Below are 18,215 nucleotides of genomic sequence, written 5' to 3' on the forward strand. Positions count from 1 at the left end.
TGCAGTGGGACTTTACAAGACACCCATTCTGTGCCTCTCCTCCCTGTGCCGGGTGCCTGTTCAAAAGAATTGTACTTGCGGCTCAGGAGAAGAGTTCCCAAACTCCTGGGTTAAACATGAACATCAATTTTAAATTCATCCCATCAAATCCTGAGCAGGTTTCAGATCTTTTCTCAGACAAACTCCCTGAAACAGGGGGGCTTGGCAGGCCAGGCAGCCTAGTGGTTGGAGTACTTGACTTCCAGCCTCCGCTTCTATGGTCAAGGTGTCTACAAATAACGGCAGTGAGGGCAGGCAAGGAAGGGTTACTCAGGAATTAAAATGTATTTAGTCTACAGACCATTGAGATTAATAATGTCGCCCACTCAATTCCCATTAAATCAGTAGGAAGTGGGCTTTGATGGATCTCCATTTTAATAGCTAATAGGCGCTCTTCACTGTCCGGCAAAATCTCAGCCTTGTTTGTGGGGGTTGACACACACACACACACACACATGTTATTAATAAATATCTAGTTTCGATTCATTGAGCTTTATTGACACGTTGCACAATTTCGGCTCTTTTCTTTTTGCTGTAGGGAGGTGGTGGTGCTGCCGGACCACCCGGCGATCGGGGAAGGATCGGTCCCTTGGGACGAAAGGTATGTCCTGAAAAATACTGCGCCCCAATGTCCAGCCTAATACTGGGAAGCTGCTGAATACGAGGTTAATCGTTTTCTAAAGCATTCTGGCAGGCAACGTGTTCAAGACAAATTGTGATTTATTAGAGAGAGAGTGGAGCAAAGCAGGTCAAGCCTCTGGCTGCTTCACTGGAATCCTACTTCATCAAACGAGATGGCACATTGAGTACAATAGAAACAGCCTTCAGAGTCAGAACATCCTGGGCCAAATCTACAGTTGCTATAAAGCAGGGTAGCGCCACTGGCTGACTTTGCTGGCTTGCATCAGAAAATGATCCAGCCCCTCTTTTCATCATCCTTCTCACTGTGCTGCCCTCCTCAGCAATAGACATGGCCAGGCCTTACTGCCCGTAAGGGGTGGTCCCAGCTGGATTGGTGCAAAGGAGCCAATGCGCAAGAGGAGCAATGCAGGCTGAAACGAATGCTCCCTTTTTGCAGGGGGAACCCGGTGATTTCGGAACGAAAGGCCAGCCCGGGTTGCCAGGGCCACGAGGCGAGACGGTAAGCATTGCCCTGTGCACATTGAAAGGATGCTGGGCTAGCCCCTCTTCTGGTATAAATGCGGAAAATTCCATCCAGGTAGAAAATAGAGTCTTTCTGGCATGTGCATGGTCCTTGTATCTTATATGGTGACAAGTAAAGAAGAAACATACACCATAGCTTTACTCTTGGGCAAATGTTTCTTTAAAATGGAAATCATCCTTAGGAGGAGACTTTAATTAGCCGGTAGGGTTATTATTAGGTGATTTGGCTTTGCCTCTTACTATCTGTTTCTTAACACCTAAGAATTCTTCACAACGAACAAGAACAAGAGTATAGAACAGTGCAGGAAACATCATCATTGCTACGGGTAAAATTCACCCTGTTGCCCTTATGTGATACGGTTGTTTCTTTCCAGTCCATTGCACAGGGCCTAGAGGGATATCCTAGTTAGGAGTCAGCTTAATCCCCATGATCCACAACACAAAACATACCACAGGCCTGAAAGTCAACTGTAAGAGACTTCTCATAGGATCTGATGCTCCTTACACCATGTAGGATGGGGCCGTGGGAGGGATAAAGGGTTGATCATCTAAAGGAGGAACACATGCAAGTGCTAATCCTAAAAACACTAATCCACGGATGTAAAGTTCAGCACGTGCCTAAGTATCGATGAGATCTAAATAGTCCTGTCCAATTCTCTTCTCACTGAAGACAGTGACAAAATTTCCATTGGCCTCAGTGGGTGCTGGATTGGTTCTCTGAGTTCCTCTAGGAATAGAATAGCTATCCCACATATGGTTCAGAGACTTCAGTTTCCTCTGAGCAATGTTAAAACCTGGTGCCACTGAGGTCAATAGCTAAAGTCTCTTTGACCTCAATGAGGCCAGGTTTCACCCACACTGTGTTTTTCCTGTAACGTCTTAGGTTTTACTTCTAGGTAGCTAATTCTAAAAGGGCCTGATTCAAAAGCTTCTTTCTATTGCTTCCTATGGGCTTTGGCGCTGGAGCGAATGGGTTTCTGTGACTTTTATATTGCACCAACACTCCTAGCACATGTGATACTTACGGCTCTCATGTCTGCCAATTTTAGGGAGAAGATGGGCGAGATGGAGTTGGCAGGCCAGGAGCTAAAGGCAAAAGAGTAAGTTCGATGACATGGCTAACAAGGACCTTAAAAACCAAGCCAATCCCCGGAGGTAACAACCACCTCCATCCTACATTGTATCCTCCATCCTACGTTATATCCATACACATGCAGCCATGGGATATGGAACTGAAAGCAATGGAGCTTCATGTAGGAACGAGGATTTGATCTAGTGCATCTGACTGATGAGTCACAAGACGATGGCCAAAGCCTTCCTCCTTGATGTGTGCCGTGTGTCTTTGTGCTTGCCCCTGCCTACAGATGCTTGAGGATTAACACCATAGGCTGTCATATTAGTCTTGTCTGTGCTTAATAATACAACTATCCGATTTTTCACATCACTGCCCTTTCTTCTCTCTTGATCGGACCGATGATATGAGCCAGCAGTTTCATTCGCGTCCTCCACGGCTTCTTTTTCTTCTTGAACTGGCTTTGGACCCATCTCCAGAAGCAAGATTGATTTGTTTAGCCCTTAAATTAAAATAAACTTCTCTGTTATTACAGGGCGAAACAGGCTTCCCAGGATACCCAGGGCCAAAGGTACTGTTGAGCTTGTGTAACTTCCCTTCCTGTGCCGCGAGCATTGCACATTTCTGCTTTAAGCTGGCCTGCAGCTACAACTACCGTTTGTGCTCTTTTCTGAACAGGGTACAGCTGGAGTTCGAGGTGGCCCTGGAGGTGCTGGCCCTAAAGGAAACAGAGGCCGCAGGGTAAGTTTTTACCATGACGCCATTTCTCATGCTGCCTTTTGTGCAAGAAAGGAGAGAAATTGGCTCAGCCTCCCAGCTTTGGGAGTTTGGCACAATGGGTTTTCCTCAGCTATTGACAGATCCTTTCCACTCTCCGGGGGTTCTCCGGCTGCCAGTGGCAGGGACTGCTGGGCTCCAGCGTTGGGAGAGTGACCTGTTGGGCCCGATTTTGCTCTGCCTGATGCTGGAACATGCTTTGCTCAGACAGGTCCATTCTGCCCAAGGGGCGGGACCTGACCTACTGCAGAGAGACTAATCCAGCCATTAGTTGGAAGAAACCATTGCTCCATGGGTGAGGAAGGAGGATTCCTCTCCTCCTGAGCATGGATGAAGCTTTCCGGCTGGCTGCTCATGTCTGGATTTACAATGAGAGTACATCAGTTATGCTGGAGATAGCACTTGTAGCCAGCCGGACAAAATTATTCTTCTGGAAGGCAGTTTTTGGTACCCAGTTCCTTTATTCTGAAAAACAATCCACTATGGGAGGTTACACCCATTTTGTTTCAGACACCTATTCCTTAACAGGACCGTACAGTACAAAGCTCATAACTTGTTACTACCTATGTTCTTCCAGTGAGATCTATAAAATCATGGCTGATGTGGAGAAAGTGAATAAGGAAAAGTTATTGACTTGTTCCCATGACATAAGAACTAGGAGACACCCGATGAAGTGAATAGGCAGCAAGTTTAAAACAAACAAAGGGAAGTTTTTCTTCATGCAGTGCACAGTCAACCTATGGAACTCCTCGCCAGAGGAAGTTGTGAAGACCAGGACTTTAACAGAGTTAAAAAAAAAACCTAGATAAATTCATGGAGGTTAGGTCCATCAATACTTATTAGCCAGGATTGTTAAGAATGGTGTCCCTAGACTGTATTTCTCAGAGGCTGGGAATGGGCAACAGGGGAGGGATCACTTGATGATTCCCTGTTCTGTTCACTCCCTCAGGGGCACCTGGTATTGGCTACTGTCAGCAGACAGGATACTGGGCTAGATGGACCTTTGGTTTGACCCAGTTTGGCCGTTCTGATGTTCTTATGACTCTGCCTGGAAGAGCATTTGGGAAATTCTCCTTGTCTGTATCAAATGTGAATTGATTATCTCTGCTCTCTTGTCTCCTAGGGGAATTCAGGAGCACCTGGGACACCCGGTCAGATAGGAGAGCTTGGCTACCCAGGATCACCTGTAAGTGTTTATTGTATTCACATCTGGGGGCTGGTAGTAAAGGGCTGAGACAGAAAAGAGGAGACTAAGGGGGGAATGTGATAGAGGACTATAAATTCATGACTGGTGTAGAGAAAGTGCATAAGTAATTTACTTGTACCCATTACATAAGAACTAGGGGTTGCCAAATGAAATTAATAAGTGCAGGTTTAAAACAAACAAAAGGAAGTACTTCTCCATTCAACGCACTGTCAACCTGTGGAACTCCTTGCGGTAGGATGTTGTGAAGATCAGGACTTTAACAGAGTTCAAGAAAAAGCTAGATAAATTCCTGGAAGTTAGGTCCATCGATGGCTGTTAGCCAGGATGGGCAGGAATGGTGTAGCTAGCCTGTTAGAGGCTGGGAATGGATGACAGGAGAGGGATCACTTGATGATTCCCTGTTCAGTTCACTCCCTCTGGGGCACCTGGCATTGGCCATTGCTGGCAGACAGGATACTGGGCTGGATGGGCCTTTGGTCTGACCCAGTCTGGCCGTTCTTATGCTGAGAAGTTTCAAAGTGCATTTCTTTGAAATCTGGCCTTTAATTGTTCCATATGGGAAGCATTAAAAATGGAAACCAGCATTCAAATGGAAACCAGCTAAATCTGCTCCTACCCCCCCCCTCCCCCCCTCCGCACCCTGCAACAGTATCATAAGTATCCAGGAATCTCTCCTGCAGGGCAGGGAGAGGTTGGGACTGACGGGTGGTAGAGGTTGGGGAGCTGCCTGTTTTCCAAGTGGCAGGAGGTCACCAATCTGCTAAATCTGCGGGGTTGGAGTTGCATCCCCTTTCCTTACCCATGTGCCATTTTTTATTTCAGTGCAGCTAGCCTGTGACTGAGCGAGTCCTGCAGCCTGTGGGGTAGCAGCTGCTCCCCTGCGTAGCCCACACACTCACCAAAAGTGGTGCACGAGTTGCTTAATCCTGGACATGCCTGTGGAGTGGCCTAATGCCATGGCACAGGAGTGGGCCCTACAACAACAGCCTAAGCCAAGGACAGAGGGAGATAAGCGGTTCTGCTTAATTAATTACACATTGAATTAATTACATGCCAAGGAAACTGCTGGGCGTGCCTGCTAGTCATTGTTTTCTGGTTGTTGAAGTGCGTTGCCCTGAATCAGTTTTCTGCTGGGGGCCCAAAGAGGCAAATTCGGGGGATGGGAGCGTGGGAGAACACTTCTGTCTGCCCTGCCTCAGTCTATGCACTCCTCCAGAGCAAGGCCCAACGTAGCCCTGACACTCACGTGGGTGAAACCCCCATGCCCAGGGCCCGCAGAAGGTCTGTGCAGTTCGTCATTCCCACATAAGCTGTAGGTGGAGATCTGAGGGCACGGTGACCTTCTGCACGGGGACGAATGAGCAATAAGAGCCCTGCGGGACGGTAACGCCACCAAGCCTTGATTTCATGAGCTCCTCGAGCGCCAAGTAGTTTGTAAACTAGGGATGGCTCCGTATAACACTGCTGAGGACGGTGAACTTCCTGGAGATGAAAATGAAAAGGGAAGAGTTTTCCTCTTTCTTCTGCGTGCTCCTGGGCTGACTTTGGCACACCAGCCTCTCACTATGGATTGTAATGCCATCTTTTTCTAAACCCTAACAGGGGCTTAAGGGCGACAGAGGAGAATCCAGAGATGTAAGTTGAATATTGAGCTCTCTGCTTCCATCTTGTTCTGAAACATCTTTTGTTTGATGGTGCGTTCATCTTCCTCTTTTCCTCCTTTTTAAAGCAATGTGCCCTTGTCCGGAGCATCAAAGATAAATGCCGTAAGTACCGCCGTGCTCTCTTTCTTGCACGCTCACCTTGGCTGTGTCTAGACTGGCCAGTTTTTCCAGAAAATCAGCTGCTTTTTCGGAAAAACTTGCCAGCTGTCTACACTGGCTGCTTGAATTTCCACAAAAGCACTGACGATCTCATGTAAGATTGTCAGTGTTCTTGTGGAAATACTATGCTGCTCCCATTCGGGCAAAAGTTCTTTTGCGCAAAACTTTTGCGCAAAAGGGCCAGTGTAGATAGCCCAGATTTGTTTTCCGCAAAAAAAGCCCCGATCGCGAAAATGGCGATCGGGGCTTTTTGGCGGAAAAAGCGCATCTAGAGTGGCATGGACACTTTTCCGCAAAAAGTGCTTTTGCGGAAAAGCGTCCATGAGAATCTAGACGCTCTGTTCTGAAAATGCTTTTAACGGAAAACTTTTCCGTTAAAAGCATTTCCGGAAAATCATGCCAGTCTAGACGTAGCCCGTGTGTGCTCATGGTGTTATACAACCTGGCTCCCACTAAATCACTCTCTTTTATTTATTCACAGCTTGCTGCTATGGTAAGTCACTTTCAATTGTTTCATTTCCGGGAGGAACTTTTAAACGTCTTTAGTCAGAGCCAAAACCTCAACCCATCAAACACTCTCCATTGATTTCGATAGAGGCCAGTTGCTTCATGCCAGCTGAGGTTTTAGCCCTGGCTATGTAATAATAATGTTATCAAACATTCACAGCTTGAAACCCACCTTTTCGGTAGGTCCCAAGGAGTGCCCGGTGTTCCCAACGGAGCTGGTGTTTGCCATAGACACCTCCTCCGGTGTCACTAATGACATTTTCAACCGCATGAAGCAGACAGTGCTGAGAGTGGTGAACAATCTCACCATCGCTGAGAGCAACTGCCCGCGGGGGGCCCGGGTGGCCGTTGTGACCTACAACAGCGACATCACCACGGAGTTCCGTTTCGCGGAATCCAGGAAGAAATCCAACCTCCTGGAGCGGCTCCAGAACCTCCAAATCCCTCAGACCACCAAGCAGCGCAGCCTGGAGACGGCCATGTCCTTCGTCGCCAGGAATACCTTCAAGCGGGCACGCAGCGGCTTCCTGATGAGGAAGGTGGCCGTGTTCTTCAGCAACGGACCGACGAGGGCCTCCTCCCAGCTGAACGAGGCCGTGCTGAAGCTGTACGATGCTGGAGTCACGCCGGTGTTCCTGACTAACCGAGAGGACCGAACTCTCATAAACGCACTGCAGGTGTGGGTCCCTCCTTCCTGCTCTTTCCTTCCACTCGGTGGGCCCCGGTCAGCTCCCGGGGAAGTCAACGGGCACCCTTCTGTTGGCTTCTATCAGCAGCGAATCGAATGTCCTGTTCTGAGCCACATTCTCAGGGCCAAGAACGGACTTTGTGCATGCTCCCCCAAGGCGCTGCGGGACGACCGTGTCTATTATTTGCGTTGGGGTCGCTCTTAGAAGCTCTACTCATGGACCATCGTGCAAGGTGCTCTCCAAGCCCAGAATAAAAAAAGATGCTTAGGCTGTGTCTAGACTGGCCACTTGAATTTCTGCAAGAACGCTGACTTCCTACTATCTGAAATCAGTGCTTCTTGCGGAAATACTATGCTGCTCCCGTTCGGGCAAAAGTCCTTTTGCACAAAGCTTTTATGCAAAAGGGTGAGTGTAGACAGCTCAGATTTGTTTTGCGCAAAAAAGCCCCGATCGCGAAAATGGCGATCGGGGCTTTTTTGCGGAAAAGTGCGTCTAGATTGGCATGGACGCTTTTCCGCAAATGCTTTTAACGGAAAACTTTTCCGTTAAAAGCATTTGTGGAAAATCATGCCAGTCTAGACGTAGCCTTACTGTGTCGGTAAAATATGCACACGAATACACCCCCCCCTTCTGGTCCTGAGTGGCCTTTTGTGAACAAATCAGGTGAGAGGTCTCACATCCACAGAGAGCAAGAAATCCTCATCCTCTTAGTTGAAACACAAAGGGACAAACTCTGTGCACTTAAAATCTGAGTATGCGCCAGAGCACGTGTTATGACTTATTAGTACCCCAGCAGCACCCAAAAGCCCCCATCACCTAACAATGTAAACAGATAATACTAAGGTAGAGAGAGGGAGAGGAGAATGGAAGTGCCACATTATTGCACCCATTGAAGGGAAACTGAGGCATGGAGAGATTAAATAACTTGCCCAAGATCACACAGGGCATGTCTGCAGGTCAGAGAACTGAATCCAACTCTCTAAGCCCCAAGCCAATGCCTGAACTCAAGACTACCCTTACAGTAAGAAGCGTATTTGTTAAAAATATCTGACTATATCATTATGAACCCTGTGCTTTTGTCTACCCCAGATGAACAACACTGCAGTGGGACATGCTATTGTCCTGCCGGCCGCTGCAGCTCAGATTAATCAAACCATCAAGAGACTCCTGACATGTCACATTTGTCTGGGTAAGGCACTGATTTCACTTCTGTTCAGTCAGGGCCTTGTCTGACTTCGGGGAGTAGCCCCATGGCAGCCAAGGGAAGCACAGTCCGGAGTCAGCCTTTATGCAGTCTAAAGGTGGGAAGCATCCACATTGATATGGCTTGCGGAATTGCTGGGTGAGAGAACAAACGTTCATCAGAAAGGGCCTGGATCACACATTGGGACTGCTATAGAGATTCTCCCGAGGTTGCAGTCTGCAGATCATGACAACCATTTAAATTCCTTTCATGGGCCGTTTCCTGTCTCAGTGGCTAAATTCCATACTTGTTAGTGCTCAAAATACAGTTGAACCTCTCTAGTCCAGAAACATCTGTGGTCCGGCATGATGTCAGTTAGCTGATGTCTACCAGGGGTGTGGCCAAGTTTCCCGCTGTCCCATAAAGTTTGCTTACAGCCACCAGTCCTGGCTCTCAGTGTTCTGAGCTGTTATTTAACTTGAATTTACCCCTCGATGTCTTCTAAGAGCAAACAGTGGAAGTATTGGTGATGCTGCAAGGCAATATGGACCGCCTGTGGGCTGGCAAATTCTCTGGTTCAGAACCGGTCGGGTCCTGCAGGTGCTGGACTAGAGAGGTTCTGCCTGTACTGCTGTCTCCAGCCGGTTAGAAAGGACTTGATGGACTACACAGTGTGAAGTTCATTGATGTAGTGGATGCATGTTCAATTAACTGAAGATGCATTGGGATGAAGTCCTCTCTGAATTGGTATCATATAGCCTACACTCATTTCTGCTCAAACCTTGGTGGTATTTTATATTATGAGAGGCTATATTCAGTAGATCCAACTAAATAGAATGTGAGCCTATTACTACATAAGGTACATGATGTGACTAAGCAATACTGTAATTGATTTAGTGCACCTATTGAAATCAAGGCTTAATTTTATGCCAACCGTGTGGATTTGCTTTAATAGCCAACCCAAATTAATTCACCAAGGATATTACACACCCAAGTATTTTATGGGAGACCATGTCTGTGGTGTGTGAGCTTAGCAGAAAATAGGTTATAAGTATGTCGAGGAGCCCTCCCTTTCAGGGTGCAAAAATGAAACGGGGTGTGTTTCTTTTCTAGACGTATGCGATCCCGATGAAACCTGCGGCGCTATTGGTATCCCCCAAAGGTCGTTCACCAGGGACAGGCGGGCAGTCCCCACAGACGTAGACATTGACATGGCTTTCCTCCTGGACAGCTCTGAGAGCACCACTCCGCTGCAGTTCAACGAGATGAAGAAATACATTTCCTACATAGTGAATCAGCTGGAGATCAGCTCCCATCCAACGTCTTCCCAGCACCACGCCAGAGTTGCTGTTCTCCAACACGCTCCGTACGAACACAAAAGCAAGTCAAGCGCCTTGCCAGTAAAAGTAGAGTTCTCCCTAACAGAGTACGGGTCCAAGGAGAAGATGATGGACTTCCTTCAGAACCACATGACCCAGCTGTACGGCACAAGGGCTCTGGGAAGTGCAATTGAATACACGGCAGCGCATGTGTTTGAAAGCGTGCCCAACCCACGGGATCTGAAAGTCCTCATTTTGATGATGACCGGAGAAGTGAGCACACAGGAACTGGAGCACCTTCAAAGAGTTATCATCAGTGCCAAGTGTAAAGGGTACTTCTTTGTTGTGCTCGGCATCGGCAAGAAAGTGAACGTCAAGCATATCTACACCTTGGCTAGCGAGCCCAACGACGTGTTCTTCAAATTGGTCGAGAAGCCCTCGGAGCTGCATGAGGAGGTCTTGCTGCGCTTTGGGAAACTGTTACCATCCTTTATCAGCAGTGAGTATAACACCCCCGCACAGCCCTCGGGCAAGTGGAAGAATAAAAAATGTTACTATTGCAGTGCAGCCTGGAGATGGGGGCGGCATGAAAGTACAGCAAACTAGCAGCTGTTGGCCTGGCTCTTTTATTTTATCTGCTTTTAACTAGAGACGGGCCGACAGCCTACACTTTCCTGAGGCTGTTAGGAAAGTTGGACCCGGAATCAATCCCAGGTCCATACCTAAACTCTGGATTTAGGCAGCCCAGAGTGTTGGGGACCTTTGGCTCTGGATCTGAATTTTGCAGCTTAGAGTCAACCCTAATGATGGCCCTTTAAAAATCCTTTTATCGTGTAGATGCAGATTGGTTCAAAGGAAGGGGAGTTTTGTGCTGGCTGCCTTTGGCAGTGTGAAATCTGGAGCGCTACAAAGTCTTTGGTGGCTCAGAGAACCACAGAGATTTCCTAGATACTCAGGGACGTATCCTGGGCTAGTTTGTTTCATCCTGTCTTGGAGCAGGTTGACAACGGAACATGATTCCCGCTTTATCCCAGCGCCCCCCCCCCCCCCCCCCCCCCGGGATAGTTGAACAGGTCACATGAGGGATTCTAGTTCTTGGAGCTTAACGCCAGCCTCACATTCAGATCCCAACAGTTTTCTCAGCCCTTTGGCAGTGAGAGGCAGTAAACGGAGGTCCAGGGGACTGGCTGTGGATGGCTCCTTTAAGTGGTGCCTCGAAAACCAAGCCCCCCTCGCCCTAGAAATGCCCGTCAGCAAGTAGAAAGTTCCCGGGGCAGATCCTCGGGTGGACAAATGGTCATGACTCTCCAGTGACTTCAGCTGAGAATCCGGCCAACTAAGAGGAGAACCGAGTGTCGTGCCGGGGCCATGAGCTCTTCTTGGGACGTTAGCCAGAGGGGAAAGGAAACAAAAAGCTTTTTGCCATTATGGGAGGGGTAGGGCTACGTGACCTCCCCGAGTGATTCCTACCCTCCCCCGTCCTGGAACCCCCACACTCTGCCCCTCCCCATCCTGCACAACCTGGGGGGGGGGAGACATATGGCAGATGGAGGGGAAAGGAGCAGAACCCCCCGGCCCTGCCGCGTCTGTGTACGGCACAAGGTGGGGGTGGGGAGTGCTTCTCCTTTCCCTGCTGGGAGGGGGCCTGCTAGCCCCACTCCCCCAGCCCTGTACAGACAGAGTTCTGTGGAGAGGCTGGGTGTGAGGCTGGGATTTCTGCTGGCAGGGGCATCCTTCAGCAACCCTGCCTCCCCTACAATCCACCTGCGGCCATCCCAAAAGCCACCCACGGGGCTAACAAAGCCTCGCTGTTGGCATTTTCCCCTGCAGACTCCCCAGCGACATCCAACATCAGCAGGTTTGGCCCCTGGGAATAAAACGGATGTTTAGAACGCCACGGTTTGATTTCCCCCTCTACCGCCAGAAGGAAGCCTGGATCCTTTCAACGGTCCAAAAAGCAGGACATGTTCAGCTGAGCCTAGATGGTGGGAACAACATGGGTTGTGTTGAAAGGCAGCAGTTTAGGCATTAACTGATACGGTCGGCTAATGTATTCTTGGGATTAGTCCCGAAAGGAATCTAAAGCTTACGATCGCCATGGGAAATGCTGATGTCTTGAAATAATAAACACGCCATTTTAAGCAACCGCTTCGTTTTTTGTAGTGATCAGAAAGAGCTGGCAGCAGCACTATTATCAGATCGTTGTTAATGCACGATTACAACCTAGAGCACTATCTTTTGGCCAAAGTGAGATCAATGTGGTTTTAATTAATATGAAATAATTTTTTTTAAAAACATATTCACTGAGCTGTGTCTGTGTCTAGGTGAAAACACTTTTTACCTGTCTCCGGACATAAGGAAACAATGCGATTGGTTCCATAGAGATCAGGCAGCAAAGAGTTCTTCTGCATTTGGCCAAAACACATTGTAAGTAGTTTTTCTGCAGCAGATTGGGCTTTGGGAGCAAAATTCTTGACTGACAAGTACTGTCTTTGTATTCCTTTTTAATCCAGAATTCAGCTGACTTCTGGACCTTTCCATATGTCATTTAACTGTTCATGGACTTTGTTGTCTTCAGTGTGTCTTTTTCTTTAGGTAATTTAGATCTACAGACATACTCTGTGGAGGATAAAACTCTTTCCCTCATTTGGACCAAGATTTTCAAAAGTGATCGGTGGGTTTGGGTGCATAGCCTGAACTTCTGTAAAAGGACCTCATTTACAGACACTCGACATGGTCGAAAAACTAAGTCCTATTTAGGGATCGGTGCCCAAACGTCTGAAAACTGAGCCCCTGCTTTAGGAAAATGGAACTGGTCACACTCCTGTCCAACCCGGCCGTATGGCGTTAGACGCTGACCTGTATCAATTTATGCACCTCCTGCTCCAGCTAGTCCTTTGCCCTTCCTCAGGGGACGTGCTACTTTGGAAAATGCTGCTTTCGAGGGCCTGAGGCTAACCACCCCAAAAGTAGGCCACCCACTATGATTAGCCCCCTTTGAAGATCTTGGTCCCATGTTTTTGGTCCCAAATTTTTTTTGTGCTACACTAGAAGATTGACCCGGCGTTGCTCAGGTTTTTAACTCAAATAATTGTTGTTTTGCCTCACTTAAATTGTTGTTCTGGGTGGGGCTGAGGTGTTCAGTAGCAGGCTGCCCCAGGGAAAGAGAATTACCCCAGCCCTCTGTCACCATTGCAGCTTGGGGCCAGGTGAGAAGCATCTCTCCATGACCACTGCAACTCCAGTGGGCACAGCCAGGGGAGGGGTGCATGCTCCCTGTCTGGAGCAGGTCTAGGTTCATCTGCCCTCTGAGCTCCCCAGCCAGAGTGAGGAATGCAGCAAACTGAGCACTTTCCCCTCGCTCCCTGACAAAGGAGAACAGCCAGCAATGTCCATGTATGAATTGAGGGGGGAGGAGCTTCCGTCCCCCTGCCCTCTCTAAAGGGTGCCTAGGAGAGGTGGGCTCTTGGGACAGGGGCAGTTCTGGATTGGTTGAGGGGAGAGGAACCCAGCTGCCCTTTTCACCTGCCTGGTGATTGTCTCTTTTCTGTATGGTTTTATGAGGAGCAATCCTATTCCAGGCTTGTCACGTTGTCCCGGCACAACCAAACTCTGAGTTATGATAAGAGAAAGCTGTCTACCGAACATGGTTGTCCTAGCTGATACCATTTAGGAGGAGTTCTCAGACAGACTCTCTCATATATAATAGATTTACAAGGCATGTCAATGGACTCATTCTGCCAGGTTCTTTCGTCATCAAAATCCCAGCAAGGTCAATGAGACTTCCAGGCACAGAGCAAAGACGACAGAGCCCAGTGTATCATGTTAATTAGTTATGCAGCTTTCTTTTACTTCACCCGCATCATTGTAAATCACCAAACGATGGTGCTGTCATGGGATGTCATGTCTGGCATGGGTTGTTCCCTCATATCACAGTCGTGCTATAATGCACAGTCTAGATGTATTTGGTTCTGCTTCACCATGCGGGAGCAGATGATTGCTTGAGTTTCTTTCCGGTTCTACGTGGCTACGAGACACACCATGTGTGTCAAGGTGATTCAGCTTGTGGAGGGATAGGCATGCTATAAAAACCAGGACGGGTACGTGTGAAAATGAGAAAAATGAATTTCTTTTTACAAGCTTATGATGTAGGATACTTACAGGGTTAACTGATTCACTGCCTATTTACCCACCCAACTTGGTACGTGCCTGCCAAGATTGTACTTCGGTGCAGTGCTCAGCTGTTTGCCCGAAAGCCACCAGCTTTTTGTTCCTCTTTGGGCTCAATCTCCAGCACCGGGAAGCCAATGGAGAGATTCCCATTGACTCCAGCGGACTTTTCTGAACCCTTCTACCTCCAGAATTCTAGCAGAACACTAATAAAGATGGCAGTGCCTTGTACGTCTAGCTTGGTAAATAGAAAAATATACCTAGCAGTAACAACTGGTTTTGTTGAAACAGATATGTTGCAAATAATGTGACTACAAGTGCCCGCACAACTACAACCGCAAGCACAACCACCAGTGCCCGCAGAACTACGACCGCAAGCACAACCACCAGTGCCCGCAGAACTACGACCACAATGACCAGTGCCCGCACAACTACAACTGCAAGCACAACTACAAAGGCCCATGCAACTGCAGCTGCGAGCACCACTACAAAGGCCCGTGCAACTGCAGCTGCAAACACAACTACAAAGGCCCGTGCAACTGCAGCTGCGAGCACCACTACAAAGGTCCATGCAACTGCAGCTGCAAACACAACGACCAGTGCCCGCACAACTACAACTGCAAGCACAATGACCAGTGCAAGTACAGCTGCTAAAGAAAAACCAGCCGGTATGTATAGTTCTTCCCATTTTTAGACAATACTCTGTGGTCTAGGGCAGTGTTTCTCAACCTTTTTTTGCTCATGGCCCCCTTCTGAGCCTCATTCATCATATGCCTGGCAGTTAAGTTTGGGTGGCCCACTCAGAAACTTACTGTGCCCCCCTAATGTTCTGGGTTTTTCCACATGGTCCCCTAGAAGTAAGGTGTGGCCCCCTGGGGAGCCATATGGCCCACGTTGAGAACCACTGGTCTAGGGTATGAGCAAGAAAATTCAGTGCTCACTTTTTAAAATACAGTGAAATAAAGTCAATGCTTTCTCTCTTAGGGTATGTCTAGATTACATTGTTCCGTCGATGGAGCCATGTAGATTAGGTTTCTAGACATTGGGAAATGAAGCAGTGATTTAAATAATTGCTGCTTCATTTACATAAAAATGGCTGCTATGCTGTACCGATCAGCTGTTTGGCGGCACAGCGCAGTAGTCTGGATGCTCCGTGGTCGACAAGGGAAGCCCTTGTTGACCGCCCCGTTATGCCTTGTGGCTTCCCTTGTCGACCGTGGAGCGTCCAGACTACCACGCTGTGCCGCCAAACAGCTGATCGGCACAGCACAGCAGCCATTTTGATGTAAATGAAGCGGCAATTATTTAAATCTCTGCTTCATTTCCCTTTTTCAAGTACACTAATTTACATGGGTCTGTCGATGGAGCCATGTAGTCTAGACATACCCTCAGGAAGGGCTGTATTCATTGAAGGGTCTACCGGGTGAGATTCTCTACGGGTTTAGAGGGGAATAAATCTATTGACTTCAATGGAGCTTTGCTGATTGACCCCAGAGGGATATCAATATTGTCTAGCAACATTATCAACACTTTCACTGCTTACTGGGCTCTTAGAAGACATTCAGGGTAAATTTGAGCAGAACAACAGCACTGAACACTGAGCGCCAGAACTGGTAGATGTAAACAAACTTTATGGAATTGCAGAAAACTTGGCCATGCCCATGATAAGTGGATGTCCAGCTAACTAACATCCTGCTGGATGACGGATGTTGCCTGGCCCAAGAGGACCGGACTAGAGAGGTTCAACCTGTATACTAAACCTAGCTATAAGTAAAGATCTTCTTTCATTCAAATGCACTGATGAGTCCCAGTGGTTTAGATAGAATAAATACAGTTAACAAACTATACCCAGAGCAACTCAGTGCTGTTGAGTCCTAGGCGTAATGCCATTGGCTTGAGCTTCAGGGTCTTTAATGGCATTGCATCTAGGCTGAATCTGGCCCACGGTGGTTAAGAACACAGCTGCTGTACAAGATCCTTTGACATCTCAGTCAGCTAAATGGAAACGTCCCAGTTTGTGCAGACAGACTCGATGCTGGCCCCGTACATGAGAAAATCAAGCCTCTTCCATGAGCAATGGTCATTTAAAAGAGCTAAGCCATATGCTTGTGTCAGGGGGTTGCACAAGCCTTTGCTTTTCAGTGAAACAAGGAACAAAGAACATATGGCAGATGCATGCTGAATGTTTGTAGGGAAACACATGTTTCCATGTAAATATGTGTTACACTTTTACTAGGGGTCAACTTCTTCTGAAGGGGAGCAGCCGTCTGGTGAGTCACTGGAGTTTTCAGTCAGCAGTTCTAGTGGATTTACCCCACATTCTAGCATGGCTTTGTCCAGAGCTAGGCAAACTCCTCACTGTAAATAATTTGAGTCAGTCAGACCTACTCTCTGGGCATAAATTACCCTTGGGTGGACGTTGGGTTAGCTGGTGTAACTCAGAAGTCAGTGGAGCTATGCCAGTTTCTATCAGCTGTGGCCCGCTGATGGTTGCAGATTGGCTTGCACTTTCAACTTGGTAGGAATATCAGACAAACATACTCCAGTTTGCTTCTGAGATGTTTGCTTTGAGTAGATCTTTGCCTAGTCACTGGTTTTATCCATGGAGTAAGATTTGGTGACCTGTCACATCAGATAAATGGGCATTCCGACTTTTCGAAAGAGGAAGAAGGAAAGCAGAAATGTTTCGGTGTTCACCATGCGAATACTTCTGTCACAGGCCTTCACATGATCCTAGATTCCCCGCCACCCCGAAGACTTGACTTTGTCAATTTTCTTTTGAACAAAACCAACGGTGGTGCCTATAAGTGTGGGAAAGCCAACTTACATCCTTTATTCAAAGAAACGTTCATGACTACATTTTTGCAGCTCCACCCATCTCTAGCTTAGTCTCTAGAAAGACCCTGACGTGTATGTGAATGAAAAGTACTGAGGAAATGCATCATTTAGAACCGTGTTGCTTATTTTGAGGAGCTGACGTAACACGCCATTATGGGCATTCTTTTATTAAGTTCCCACCCTGGAGTGATAAACTGGAGATAGCAGACTAAGGTCTAGTCTACACTAGAAAACTAGGCTGGTATAATTACATGACCCATGGGTGTGAAAAATGTACCTCTTTGAGCAGCATAGTCAAGTTGACCTACATCCCTCTGTAGGTTGATCTACATCCCTCTGCACTAGGTTGATGAAATTCTTCTATTGACCTAGCTACCACCTTTCAGGGAGATGGATTGTCTGTGCTGACCGGAAAACTCTGCCCTTGGCATAGGTATAGTCTACCCCAAAGCACTGCAGTGGGGCAGCTATGCTGCTGTGGTATTTTAAATGCAGACTAACCCTAGCAGTGGGCCAGGTCATAGGACAATCATCCTCCATGACTGTAGCTCAGTATTCAATAATCTGTTTGGTACATCTTGATTAACCTCCCTCTCTTTCTCCTCAGCAACAGCTAATTGGACTAGAATTCCTGATGCGCCAAACCCCTCCCTACAGCTTTTCTCTTGGCAGCCTCTGATTTGGTTTTGTGTTGTACTGCAGTTAAAGCGGAGAGTGAAATCCAGATCACCGACATCACCGAGAACAGCGCTAAACTACGCTGGGTGAGCCCAGGGCCCCTGCCCCTCGACTTCTTTGACATCACCCTCACCTCAGCACACGACCACTCTCTAGTCCTGAAGCTAAACTTAACCAGCACTGAACGGGTCATTGGCGGCCTCAGAAGTGGGCAGAAATATCACGTCACAATTACGGGGTACCACAAATCCCAAGCCAAAGCAACCTTCACGGGAACATTCAGCACAAGTAAGTGTATTTCTGGGTGCGGGGGATGAAACCAACTTTTTTCCTCCCACAGGGAAGATGCTGGAAACTTGAAATGGATAAACAACATACACACGAAGGAGTAAATTGGGGATGATTACGATGATTCGTATCTTGCTAATGCTCAGCATGTCTCACACTCCACCTCTCAGCAGTAGCGCAACTATAAACGGTTTGCAACAGCCGCCACAAGTTGTCGTTTCAACTCAGTTAAAGTGAGGAACATTTCAATGGAATTCGCCCCTTCCCCCAAATGCCCTTCCTTACTGTGTGTACAGCACAACGGGGCCTTGGTCTTTGAATCGGGTCTTCAGTATCCAGCTAGCTCAGCTTCCCCATTGTCCTAGTATACGGTATCATTTGGGCCTAGGCTGAGGGGAATAAACCGCACGCTAGTCCGCCACAGACCCCTGTTCAAATCCACATGGCGGTCCCTCAGGACA

General features: G+C 47.8%; 1 protein-coding gene across 2 annotated transcripts in view; it reads left to right on the forward strand.

Annotated features, from left to right (window-relative positions):
- The window catches only part of COL6A3 (collagen type VI alpha 3 chain), a 106,077-nt gene that overhangs the window by 70,493 nt on the left and 17,369 nt on the right, over positions 1 to 18,215 (forward strand). The window contains exons 27-41 of one of the 2 annotated variants that reach the window (XM_075934041.1): positions 578 to 640; positions 1,118 to 1,180; positions 2,253 to 2,303; positions 2,811 to 2,846; positions 2,954 to 3,016; positions 4,176 to 4,238; positions 5,862 to 5,894; positions 5,989 to 6,025; positions 6,564 to 6,575; positions 6,773 to 7,266; positions 8,368 to 8,467; positions 9,575 to 10,279; positions 12,105 to 12,207; positions 14,242 to 14,618; positions 17,491 to 17,754. In XM_075934041.1, coding sequence (XP_075790156.1) covers positions 578 to 640; positions 1,118 to 1,180; positions 2,253 to 2,303; positions 2,811 to 2,846; positions 2,954 to 3,016; positions 4,176 to 4,238; positions 5,862 to 5,894; positions 5,989 to 6,025; positions 6,564 to 6,575; positions 6,773 to 7,266; positions 8,368 to 8,467; positions 9,575 to 10,279; positions 12,105 to 12,207; positions 14,242 to 14,618; positions 17,491 to 17,754 — 2,464 coding nt within the window. Of the gene's footprint in view, positions 1 to 577; positions 641 to 1,117; positions 1,181 to 2,252; positions 2,304 to 2,810; positions 2,847 to 2,953; positions 3,017 to 4,175; positions 4,239 to 5,861; positions 5,895 to 5,988; positions 6,026 to 6,563; positions 6,644 to 6,772; positions 7,267 to 8,367; positions 8,468 to 9,574; positions 10,280 to 12,104; positions 12,208 to 14,241; positions 14,619 to 17,490; positions 17,755 to 18,215 lie in introns of those variants that run through there. The other variant, XM_075934040.1, reaches the window with a different exon arrangement.

Source organism: Pelodiscus sinensis, chromosome 7 (genome assembly GCF_049634645.1).
Source record: "Pelodiscus sinensis isolate JC-2024 chromosome 7, ASM4963464v1, whole genome shotgun sequence".
Classification (NCBI taxonomy): Eukaryota; Metazoa; Chordata; order Testudines; family Trionychidae; genus Pelodiscus; species Pelodiscus sinensis.